Below are 12,150 nucleotides of genomic sequence, written 5' to 3'. Positions count from 1 at the left end.
AAACAGAAAACTTAATAACAATTATATATAAACAGTATGTGTGTCTTTGTGTCTGTCTGTCTGTTTGTGTGTGTGTTTGTGTGCACGCATGCACACGCCAACTCAATTGCTCATGGAGGAATCCTGTGACTGCGCTGCTGAAAGAATCCCGCCGGCTGCCAATAAGCTGCAGGGCTGAATTGCAGGTGGGTCCTGCTCCACAGCGCTCTCTGTAGCCTGGGATCAGGATAACTAAGAGGTAGCCTCCCCCGTTATAAGCCCAGGCAACCACTGGGGGAAATGTGGGGCAGCGCATGAGAACAGCAGCATAAATTTGCTCTCCAGTTTTTTTATGACTTTGGGGAGGGGAGGCTAAATAAACAAATGGTCCACTATTCCTGCCTCCATCTTGCAATGGGGAGAGGCAAAGATAGCATTCAGCTTTGCTGCAGAAGGAAGCTGAGACAGGGAGTCGCTTAGGACAACCTTGCAGTGCAGTCCAGTGTTCTCATCTTCACCCTGCAGGTTCTGCTGGGAGGGTGGGTTGAGAATGAGTAACTTGCAGCAACCTCGCAAGGCAGTCCACAGCCATCGTACGGAGTTACGACAACTCTATTCTACGGTTGCAACATTTCAGACGCTGGAGCCGTAGTCTGACAGAGAGTGGCTTTCAAAAGATCCCCAATTATAAGGATTTGCCGCCTACACAATCTTTACTGATGATCCGCAGCTCAGAGTGACAGATGTCCTCTTTGCTCCCGTATTGCATTATCAATGTATGTTATCTGGATGCAGACAATAGAAACATTATATAACAGCTATTATGCACGGCTATTACAAGTGAGTGCTTTGCAGGAGGTTTTCAGCTGACATCATCGCAATCACGCAGAAAACAGAGAGAAGAGCAGAAGAGGTGAGAAGGCAGAACAACTCCTGATGCATCAGAAATAAATCTGCAGGGAACTGGGGGAGAGGATGGAGCCCTGAGGCACCCCTGACAGGCCAGATCTGATGAAGTGAAGGGCCGTGAGGGCCAACCAAAGTTGTTGACTTTTTTTAGGATTTAACTTGTTGGGCTTTTTTATGATTTTACCCCAGAGTTGTTGAACTTTTTTTAGGATTGAAGTTGTTGTGGTTTTTTTATGATTTGTGGGTTAAACCACAGGGCCTAGGACTTGCCGATCAGAAGGTTGGTGGTTTGAATCCCCAAGAGCCCTTTTGTAGGTTCTCTATCAGTAGGAGAAAATAACAGAAGCCAGAGAATATTGAGAAGCAAAGTAGCTAGTAAGCCTGATCTTTATTGAACTGTTGCAACGGGGTCCCCCATTCCCCTCACGCAGGGAGAAGGGAGAGGAGCCCAGAACATTGGTGCACAAGCGCTTATATAGACTTTTGAAATTACCCACCCTGTAGCTCAAGACCACCCCCCAGAACATCATACATACATCACAGAAAGAGGTGGTCCCCAGCAGAAATTCGAGTGTGTTGCTTCTCTCCTGTCTGCCAGGAGACCTGATCCTGCCTTATCTGATTGCCTTGTCTGGGTAGCCTGGCCATTCCTTGGAGATGGTAAATACTTAGTTCCTGAATCTCTTGCGCATATTGATAGTGTGCTTAGCTGAACAGATACTTGCCAGACGGTATTTACAGGGAGGTGTAAGCAGCCCCTACAGTCCAAAGACAATTAGAAAGCTTTCCCCATTTCCTTCCTCCTTGCAGAGAAATATTTGAGGTCAATTTGGGAGAGTCAAAATGGCTTCAGGATTGTTCTCCTGTACTATTTCAGACATGTGGTTTGTATACTTGTGTATGTGTTTGCCTTGTACATTTATTATATATATATATATATATATATATATATATATATATATATATATATATATAATATGACCTCAAAATTCCTATAACATGCCCCACAGAGCCAGAATTGGGGTCTTAAGAGCCATGGCATACAGGATTCCAAAAGAAGGATGCTGAAGACATCAGATTGATCTTTTCTAATGATTTATTGAAGAAAGGTATAGACTTCTAGCAAGCCAGCCTGCCAGTTCTTTACAGACCTGGGTCGACCTCCACAGCAAGGAGACGGCTTATCTGCGCCCATGCAAACTTGCAAACATTCTTCACAGAACAGAGCAGCATTTGTTCGCCACCTGACCAAGAGTTTGCACATGACAAATACCCAAACAACGTGCAGCTTGCAGACTTAACTTATACTGTAGAATAAGAGAACATGAAGAACATACGTTTAGAGAAGACTGGAAAACGTTTATTTAATACATGGGTGGAAATTGTGTGCACTTGAAAACGTTGGCAGCATTAAGATAAATTCAACAGTGTAAATAAGTTTTGATGGATGTAATAAGGGAATACTGAACGCTTTAGTTTTTGTAAAATATGCAGGGATTTAGGATACGCAAAATGAACCATGGAAGGAGAGGAAGGAAAATTATTGATATTTCAAGGATGTTTAAATGAGTAAACTCATTTAAATGAGTATTAAACAGAAAATTAGAGAGAGAGGGAAAGTATCTGCAGTATATACCAAACATTGCTGATACTGGGCCCAGTATCTCAAGCCCCTAGATAAGGCACCATCAAAGCAAGACAATTAGCTTACATCAAACAAGCGAATATAAACATAATTAATTGTGGGGTCCCTTCCATCCCCACAGAGCTTTGCTTCTATGCTTCATTGGTTGGTTTTTAGGCAGAGGTTGGATGACCAGCAGTCAGGGTTTCTTGAGCGGTATTTCCTGCCTTGCAGGGGGTTGGATGAATGGCCCCTGGAGGCCCCTTCCAGCTGTACAATTCCATGATTATATTGTGCCAAACAGGTGTTTTGTAAAGGTATGTGTAATTTTACTGAATCTCAAAACTCAGTTGGCAGGAATTTTGAAGGGCCAAAATCCTCTTCATCCAGCTTATCATCATCTGAAAAGGAAGACAGTCGAGGCCTTCGGGAAGGTGGATTAGATCAACCTTTGCAGCACCAAAGCAAGGGAGCTGGTATTTGCGATGCAAACAGGAGTCGTTTTAAGAACAGCTGGAATGTTTGCTTCTGAGTTTTGCAAAAGGCCTGCCAGTGCTGCCCTCTGGTGGCCATGTGCTGCACAACATGCCAACGAGGCTTGCTGGTTCATAATACCCACACAGGGAGCCCCTGAGTCCTGCACCCCCAGCGGGTGGGAGGGTGTCCCTTTGGATTTCCAGAGGCAGCTCTGTGGGACCTCCAGCATGAAGCAAGGTTTGGAACAAACCCTGGAACACCCCCCCCCCCGGGAAGTTCATAGAATTGCACGGTTGGAGGGGACCCCGGGGGTCAACTAGTCCAGCCCCACCCACTTGCAACACAGGAACCACGGCTGAACTTCTCCAGCAGAATCCCTACTGAAATGAATGTGAGCAGAGAGTTTCCCAAGGGATGAGGCTGTGGGCCTTTTCTGCTGAGCGGAGAAACTGAAGAATCTCTACTGCCTACAGGCCAGGATCAGAGCTCCAAGACTTTGGCCACCTCATGAGAAGAGAAGACTCCCTGGAAAAGACCCTGATGTTGGGGAAGATGGGGGGTGCAAGGAGAAGGGGACGACAGAGGACAAGATGGTGGGACAGTGTTCTCAAGGCTACCAGCATGAGTCTGACCAAACTGCAGGAGGCAGTGGAAGACAGGAGTGCCTGGCATGCTCTGGTCCAGGGGGTCACAAAGAGGCGGACACGACTAAATGACTAAACAACAACCAGTTGCAGAGGCGCAGCACTAGAAGGGGACCCCTCCCTGCCTGGCTGGCTGTGGGGTTTCCCATGAGGGCATCTGTGGGGGTCCAATCTATGGGAACAGGAGGCTGGGCTAGCTAGGCCTCGCGTCTGCTCCTCTTAGCTATCTGTCCGTCTGTCTGTCTGTCTGTCTGTCTGTCTGTCTGTCTGTCTATCTATCTATCATTTATCTATCTGTCCTCTTCCAGAGAGGCCAAGGTCTGTGATGCAGCAAGAAAGATGCCCCAGCATGTGACCCAGGGACGGAGCAAGTTCCCTCTCTGCAGTTTGTCACGTGGCAAGAACTCTGCTCATGCGCTACTTTGATGAGCTCTATCTTTCCCTTTCTCACAGGCTGGGGCAAGGCGCTCTGCCTGCGCTGCTTCCTTCAGGCTGGCCAGGGACCCCAAGGATGTAGGCCGGGGTCAATCACCATCACCACCATCGTCATCATCATCATCGTCATCGCCGTCGTCGTCATCGTCATCGTCATCGTCGTCGTCATCATCGTCGTCATCGTCATCGTCATCATCATCGTCTTCATCGTCATCGTCGTCATCTTCGTCATCCTTGTCATCGTCGTCACGGTCGTCCAGTTCCTCAAGGCGGGGTAGCCTTGCAAGCTTTGCTGGCGTTTCCCCACTGGGGAGTCTGCCCAGTTCAACGCCAGCCCCGGCCCCTTCTCCATTTCCTGGCTGCCCCCCAGAGGCAGCCGGCCCATCATTGCCGACACGTCCCGCTTCGGACAGTGGCTTCCCAGTGGTTTCTCCACTCGCTGACTTTTCATCAGAGACGGGTTTCATCAGGCCAGCGTCTTGCAGCTCCTCATCCTTTCTCACCTCGGCATTCTTCCCGGAGGCTTCTTTGCACTCGGGTGTGGCTTCCGTCTGGGCGCAGCGAGGGGCAGGAGATGCCCTTCCTGGTGTCTCTGAAGACAGAAAATATGAAGGGCATGCCGTTAGTTAACCGCCTCTCAGCTCCCACAGCGGCTGTTCCCAGTCCCCTGATGAAATAGACTCGGAGTCGAGAGTGGATTTCGTGCTCTTTATTCAGCTCATAGTGGTGAGAAGGAATGGAAGTTCCCCCAGAATGTCTGCTTTATATATAGTATCTACACAATGGGCCCCTCGTGATTGGCTAATTCTGGGATTATCCTGTAGGCCAATCAGGTTGCGGATTCACTTCCACCTGGAGCTGGATTGGGTGGCTCCTGTGGACCAACCAGACTGCTGCATTCTGGGTCCTATTGTTCTAGGACCAATCAGACTGCTACATTTTGGATCCTATTCAACTCGGTACATAACACCTGACATCCTCATAATGTGTACTTGTGTCAGAGAAGTTTGGGCATGGGAAATGCGGGGTGCCCTCCTTCTTGGGAGGGGCTGAGCTGTTGCCCAGGTGCAAACACATCTTTCACAGACAAGAGCCAAGGAGAGATGGGTAAAACGTGAGCAGCCAAGATGCCCCATTTTGCACTAGCTGGAGCTGGTGCACCAACTTCAGGGGCAGCCCCACATAGACCAAATTATTATTATTATTATTATTATTATTATTATTATTATTATTTACATACCCCACCCATCTGACTGGGTTGCCTCAGCCACTCTCGGCAGCTTCCAGCATACCAGAAACACAGTGAGACATCAAGCATTAAAAATTTCCCAATACAGGGCTGCCTTGAGATATCTTCAGAAAGTCATGCAGTTGTTTATTTCATGTAGTTGTTTATCTGATGGGAGGGTGTTCCACAGGGAGGTTGCCACCACCAAGAAGGCCCTCTCCCTGGTTCCCTGCAACTTCACTTCCCACCAGAAGGCCCTTGGAGATGGACCTCAGTCTGGGTTGGATGATGGGCTTGAAGACACTCCTTCAATAATCCAACCTGGAGATTACCAGTACACAGACCATAGTGGTCAGGTTCTCCTGGTCCAGAAATGGCCAAAGCTGGGGAAAGGCACTCCTGGCCACTGAGGTCACCTGCGCCTCTAGAGATGGATTTGATGAAACATGGAGCCTGTTCTTCTAGGGGAATACAACCCCATCCGAAGCGGGCAGCTGACCAACTGCACCCCCCTCCCAGCACCTCCGTCTTGCCAGGATTCAGGGTCACTTTGTTGACCTTCATGCAGCCCACTGCTGAGTTCAGAGACCAGTCCAAGGAACCTAAGAAGAGCCTGCTGGATCAGGCCCGTGGCCCATCTCACCAGCATCCTCTTCTCACAGTGGCCAACCCCCAAGCAGGATCCAAGCATCAGAGCGGCTCTTTCCTCCTGCGGTTTCCAGCCACTGGAGAAGCATTGCTGTCTCCAGCTGTGGAGCCATCTTGGCTTGGAGCCATCTGTAGGAGTGCAAATATCCAGAGTGTGTGGTCAGGTGGGATTACCATGAGGAATTATAAAATATGCATCAAGCCAATTGTGTCCACGATGAATGCATTGTCTTGACTGGGTTTCATTCATTGACAATAATTTCTGACCAAATCCCACAGCCCTCTGCATCTCTGGCCATTTCCTCTACTGCCCATTTCTCTTGCTTGACAAGTCACCTACGCAGCCCAGCTGCTTCGCCAGGCAGGCAGGCAGGCGTCCTGGGTCATCAAAGACAGTGGGCAGCTTCTTTGAAGTAGCCTTTCTGATATGTTAATCCCAGGGTGTTAATCTTAGGGCCTGGAAACAGATCTCAACTGAAGGTGGCAATGATGGCTGTCTTCCTGGCCACCCTTCTTATCATGTATTTTGCTTGTTTATCTGGGGGTTGCCAGACGCACTCCTTTGTAGTTCTGTTTTGTTTACCCCAGAAATATGTGCGCTTAATTAGTTTTGGTACTTTAACTTTGTCCTCACATGGGGTTTGTTGAAATGCTCAGAAGAAATCTGATTGGTTCTTACGAACACTCTGTGAAAAGCTCTTTTGTCAATAAAAGGACCTGGTCCAGGGGCTGGAGGCAGAGATTATTATACACACCCTTCCCCTTCGCAGAGTCTTGCTGGTTCAAGCCTCTGTGTGTATTCTTATTAATCAGAGTTCAATCCTCCCTTTGCTTTGGGAATGCCTCAGCCATCCATAGCCCTCTCCTCCTCCCTGAATTTGTCCAGTCCTCTTCTAAAGCCACCTAGCTTGGTGCCCACCCCTGCTTCATGTGGGCGTGAGTTCCACAGTCTAACTCTGAGCTGTGTGAAGGAGGACTTCCTTCCATCCCTCCCAAATCTTCCAACCTTCAGCTCCACCTCTGATCTGATCTGCAGGACATGCAGCAGTTTGGGCGAGGTGAGGGAGGCAACAGCCTCTGCCCTTCTGCCACAGGTGTGGCTCTCATTTGTGACAACAAGGTGTGTGAGGCGAGGGAGGTGTACAGCTTTGGAGCTGTTGCTCCATGTGGGATGGGGCTGGTGTGGCCAGAGCCCCTTGACCGCGCTGCAGAGTGGCTCGTGATGCACCAGACACCAAGGTCCAGGCAGGTGAGCATGAAGCTTCTTCCTTCTCTGTATCTTGGCCCCGCGCATCGTCGGGCATGAAGCAATCCCAGGAGCTGTGGCAGCAATTAGCTCCCCAGCCATTTCTGTTTAGCTTGGATGGGCTCCAGCCACCACATTCCTCCTCCTGTCTAGCCACAGAGAGTAACAGAATCTCTCCCACTGGGTCAAACTCTGCCAGGTTCTGCTCACTGATGGGAAGCAACAGGGTGAGAGAGAACCAGACGGGGGCATCAAGGTCTCTCCCTAGCCAAGTGCAGAATCGTAGAGTTGGATGGGTCCTCAAGGTCCCCTACCTCTACTCCCAGCAATGCAGGAATCCTAGCTAAAGAATCAAAGAATGCTAGAGCTGGAAAGGACCCCAAGGATCATCTAGTCCAGCCCCCTGCAGAATTTCAGCTAAAGAATCCCTGGCAGATGGCCACCCAAACTCTCTTTGGAAACCTCCAATGAAGGAGAGTCCACAACCTCCCCAAGACAGTCTGTTCCACTGTCAAACAGCTCTTACCGCCAGAAAGTTCTTCCCAATGTTTAGTCGGAATCTCCTTCAGATATTTGAAAATGGGATTCCTATCACCTCTCAGTCTTTTATTCTCCAACTCCCTCCACTGTTCCTCTTATTGCATCTCACATGTTCACCTGCTTGTATTGATTTGTACTAGAGCAGCCTTTCTCAACCTGTGGGTCCCCAGATGTTGTTGAACTACAACTCCCATCACCCCTAGCTAGCAAGGCCAGAGCTCAGGGATGATGGGAGTTGTAGTCCAACAACATCTGGGGACCCACAGGTTGAGAACCGCTGTACTAGAGGGTCTCACCCCCACCCCATAATCATGCAGCTCAGCACAAAATCTCTGGCTTGCATCCCAAGTGGCCATCCAGCCCAAGTCCATTTGCTCTGTAGTTCTTTGCAGATTGTGGCCCCTGGAGAATGTGCCAGTTCTGACCTGCCTCAGCCCCTGGATCCCCTTTGCTCCTCTCCCCTCAGCCTCCATGCAACAACCAGGCTCCCATTTTTCTCTGTGAAGCCACTTCTGCCCTCAGAGCCCCAGGGAGCGGATGCTCAGCATCTGTCCAATTCAGCTTCTCGTTTTTCAGTCTTGACTTTGGCTCTCTCTCTCTCTCTCTCTCTCTCTCTCTCTCTCACACACACACACACACACACACACACACACACATATTTCTGCATCGGTCTGCAAGTTTTGTTTCAGAAATTCTGCACAAACTGAATGTCTGTATTTCAAGCATATTTCTTGTAAGATACAGATTTTGTATACACGTTTCTGCAAGCAGTTTCCCCTAACATAATGCCCTTTGTATATTCATGTTCAGAGGACTGGACTGGACAATCTTCTGAGTACTTTCCGACTCGACACTTCTATGATTCTATAAATTTTTGGGTTGGGGTAATGCGTCACCAAATTCAGAGATGTGTGACTTTTGAAGGATAGAGGTATTTCAGTACACAGAATGGTTAGGGAAATGTGAATTATGCAGTCTTGTAGATTCACTTTCCTGCTGCAGAAGCTGAGCAGCTCATTCCGAGCCCTGAGGTTCCCTCCGGCTGCTCTTCCTTCCCATCCCAAAATTCCCCCCCAACCACTGCCCAATTCCAAATTTGAAACCTGCCTTTGACATGCAAGTCCCAGAACTGCATGTCTACTCTTCCTCATTGCAAAACCATTTCCTGATTTCCTCCACCAGAAAAAGAAATCCCACATCGTTTCCTTGCCTGGATGGTCCCAGCCCATGAGGCCCCTGGCTTTGCATCCCAACAGCTGTCTCTCCTTACCTGTGTGCGGTGCAGCCAGCAGAGCAGTCCAGAGGACCAAGGACCCCACAAGGAGCAAGAGGCCACCCGACTTCATGGTGGCGCTGAGAGGCAGCTCCTTTGGACCAGGACTGAACCATCCTAGTTTATATACCCTCTCTGGGTGGAGCCGGAAATACTTTGCATGGTGACTTATGAGAACATCTCGTTGACAGCCAAATTCCATTTCCTAATATGCCACCGTGCCAACTACAAGCAACCTGCATTTTACCTGTAACACAATTGCATCTATCAATGTTTTGACCTTGATTGCAAGGTTGCAACATTTCTATTTGCAGAGAGGTTGGAATTCTTTGTGGATAAATTCGTAAGGCAAAGCCAGGTTTCTAACAGATTACCAACGCAAGCTGGATAGCTGAAAAGTACCCAGTATGACATATTCGGCACAGAATGAAGGAATTGGGGCCTTCCTGCCTTCCGTTGGTGGTGAGAAGTCTTTTGACAGGATAGGGTGGCCACTTACAAAGAAAGCTTTGAAAGGCTTGCTGTCTCAGACCAATTATTTTAACCCGGCTACATATAAGATCTTTAGTAAATGGACAGCTGGTGCTGGAGGAGACTCTTGAGAGTCCCATGGACTGCAAGAAGATCAAACATATCCATTCTTAAGGAAATCAGCCCTGAGTGCTCCCTGGAAGGACAGATCCTGAAGCTGAGGCTCCAAGACTTTGGCCACCTCATGAGAAGAGAAGACTCCCTGGAAAAGACCCTGATGTTGGGAAAGATGGAGGGCACAAGGAGAAGGGGATGACCGAGGACGAGATGATGGGACAGTGTTCTCAAAGCTACCAGCATGAGTCCGACCAAACTGCGGGAGGCAGTGGAAGACAGAAGTGCCTTGCGTGCTCTGGTCCAGGGGGTCACGAAGAGTCGGACACGGGTAAACGACTAAACAACAACAACAATAAATGGACAGCTATCAAGACAGGCAGTGGCAACATCCAAAGAAGGAAAGGAAAGGAAAGGAAAGGAAAGGAAAGGAAAGGAAAGGAAAGGAAAGGAAAGGAAAGGAAAGGAAAGGAAAGGAAAGGAAAGGAAAGGAAAGGAAAGGAAAGGAAAGGAAAGGAAAAGAAAAGAAAAGAAAAGAAAAGAAAAGAAAAGAAAAGAAAAGAAAAGAAAAGAAAAGAAAAGAAAAGAAAAGAAAAGAAAAGAAAAGAAAAGAAAAGAACACACACACAGCAGTTGCTACATATGCAGTAAAACCACAGTCAAATCCACCAAAATTTCTTATTACACAGAATAAAAAGTAATTCTCAAATAAAATGTGCAAATTAGATCTCGGAGTCCCCTTTGCAACTGACTGCTAGCTCATCCGGTTCTTTCTTCCTAATCTTCCTAGCTGCCAAAGCACAGAGAACCATGTTATATGTCACAGAGTCATCAGTAACAGCAGCCATTTCACCTTCTCTGCCCTGGTTAGATTTCTTGGGTTTGTATATAGTAGACATTGTAGTAGGTAAGAATACTCTTAAATGGGTATCTGAAGATGTTTGCTATTGCAGTAAGGTTGGGTTGGACCTACCGTGGTGCTATAGAAGTAAACAATGAACAAAGGATACAAAAGATAAGTTCCCCATTTATACTGAAGATGTTCTGTTTTCCTATGATGATGATGATGATGATGATGATGCCCATCGGACGAGGTTGCCCCGGCCACTATTGGCGGCTTCCAACGAATTAAAACAGGATATCGTTAAGCAGAAAGATTAATCAAAAAATTAAGAGAATCTAGCAGGGTTAGGAGATATAAAATTAACAAAGGAAAACCAGAGCTGCTCAGTATTGATATAGACTAGAACATTAAAGAAGAAAATAAGATGAGTGAGGAAAGCACGATAAGTATAGAAGTATTGGATAATTTTGGTAATCTCTCTAAGGGTGCTAAACATATCTTTTATTGCTGCTCTTATTGCTGCCTACATTTAAAAAAATATTGTGTGTGACCTTAATTTGTTTTATTCTTTCTTCATAGCCCCCTTGAAAAGCCTAACAACAAAGGACATGACAAAGGGATGGTATCCGCAATATACAAAATACTACTCCAAAATCCTACAAACCCCCTATATGTAATCAAAAAAGAATGGGAAGACAACATAGGCTATGAAATTAACCCACTCAATGGACTCGAATGTGGTCTAAACCCCACCTTTAAATCCATATCAATGAAAAGAAAAGAACTCACCTTGAAACTCACTCACAGATGGTACCTAACACCAAGGAAACTAGCGCTAATACACCCAGGAACCTCAACAAAAGGCTGGAGAGGGTGCACCTCCGCAGACACAAACCTCCACATGTGGTGGGAGTGCCCCAAAATCCAACTATTCTGGACAACATATGCAAAATAACTAAGCAAGTATTAGGAATCACCTCAGAACTGGCCCTACTAAACACATTCCAAGACAATAATGCCCACTCACATCACAAAGAACTCATAACCCACCTACTTTCAGCAGCCAGAAACATCATAAGCAGACACTGGAGAGACCTGTCAGGAGTAAGCATGGACCAATGGTACCAAATAGTATGGGAAACAGCCTTAGTAGAAAAACTAACCAATAAACTGAAACCGGCACGGGGACAAATAGAAGACAGCTCTCACTTCCATACATCACTGCTGGGAAAACCAGAGCTTTAACAGACTGTAGTTAGAAGGGATAATATTCTAGGGAGAAGAAAGCCACGTGGAGACTGGCTTTCTGAAGTTCTACTGGAGCTTTAACCCAGTTCATGTACATGGCTGGTTTGGTCTCCCTGTAAGGGGCGATGCAGCTGCAGGTCCCTTCCTAATATAAAATACTATGATTCTAACTTTACAACATCTACATTTTATATATTTTTGCATGATGTGGGGAGATTTGTTTCAAGGCAGTCCTGAGAGACAAGACAAGGATTTGTTGGCTGCCAGCAGGAAGAGCCTAAATCAGTTCCCGGGGCCTCACAACTAGAATCCACAGAATCATAGGCTTGGAAGAGCAGGAAGAGATCCCAAGAATCATCTAGTAGTCCAACCCACTGTGATGCAGGAACCACTGGCTCCACTTCCTCCTGGGAACCAGCAGCTGATCCAGGGATATTCCAGAGGAAGCGAGCTCTGCATTGCTTTGGGAC

At 47.3% G+C, this 12,150-nt stretch overlaps 1 protein-coding gene and 1 long non-coding RNA gene across 2 annotated transcripts; both read right to left on the bottom strand.

The window, feature by feature from the left end:
• Positions 1-1,953: 1,953 nt before the first annotated feature.
• Positions 1,954-9,578, bottom strand: LOC309343613. Its single transcript, XR_014157355.1, has 3 exons — positions 9,001-9,578; positions 4,572-4,660; positions 1,954-2,184 (listed from the first exon to the last, which is right to left on the bottom strand). It is a non-coding gene; the product is annotated as an uncharacterized lncRNA (long non-coding RNA).
• On the bottom strand, positions 3,909-4,557 carry LOC309343612 (uncharacterized protein). Its single transcript, XM_081865318.1, has 2 exons — positions 4,319-4,557; positions 3,909-4,270 (listed from the first exon to the last, which is right to left on the bottom strand). The coding sequence occupies exons 1-2, from the start codon at positions 4,533-4,535 to the stop codon at positions 4,158-4,160; spliced, it is 330 nt and encodes a 109-aa protein (XP_081721444.1). The 5' UTR covers positions 4,536-4,557; the 3' UTR covers positions 3,909-4,157.
• Positions 9,579-12,150: the final 2,572 nt, after the last annotated feature.

This window comes from Podarcis erhardii (assembly GCF_964252035.2).
Source record: "Podarcis erhardii genome assembly, chromosome: 6".
Taxonomy (NCBI): Eukaryota; Metazoa; Chordata; class Lepidosauria; order Squamata; family Lacertidae; genus Podarcis; species Podarcis erhardii.
Note: the sequence above shows the minus strand (reverse complement) of the source record. Positions and strands in the feature narration are given on the sequence as shown.

Coding starts and splice junctions, on each gene's coding strand:
- LOC309343612 (XM_081865318.1), bottom strand. CDS start 4,535: ATGAAACCCGTCTCTGATGAAAAGTCAGCGAGTGGAGAAACCACTGGG. Junction 4,271..4,318: donor CCTTGAGGAACTGGACGACC/GTGACGACGATG, acceptor ATGACGATGAAG/ACGATGATGATGACGATGAC.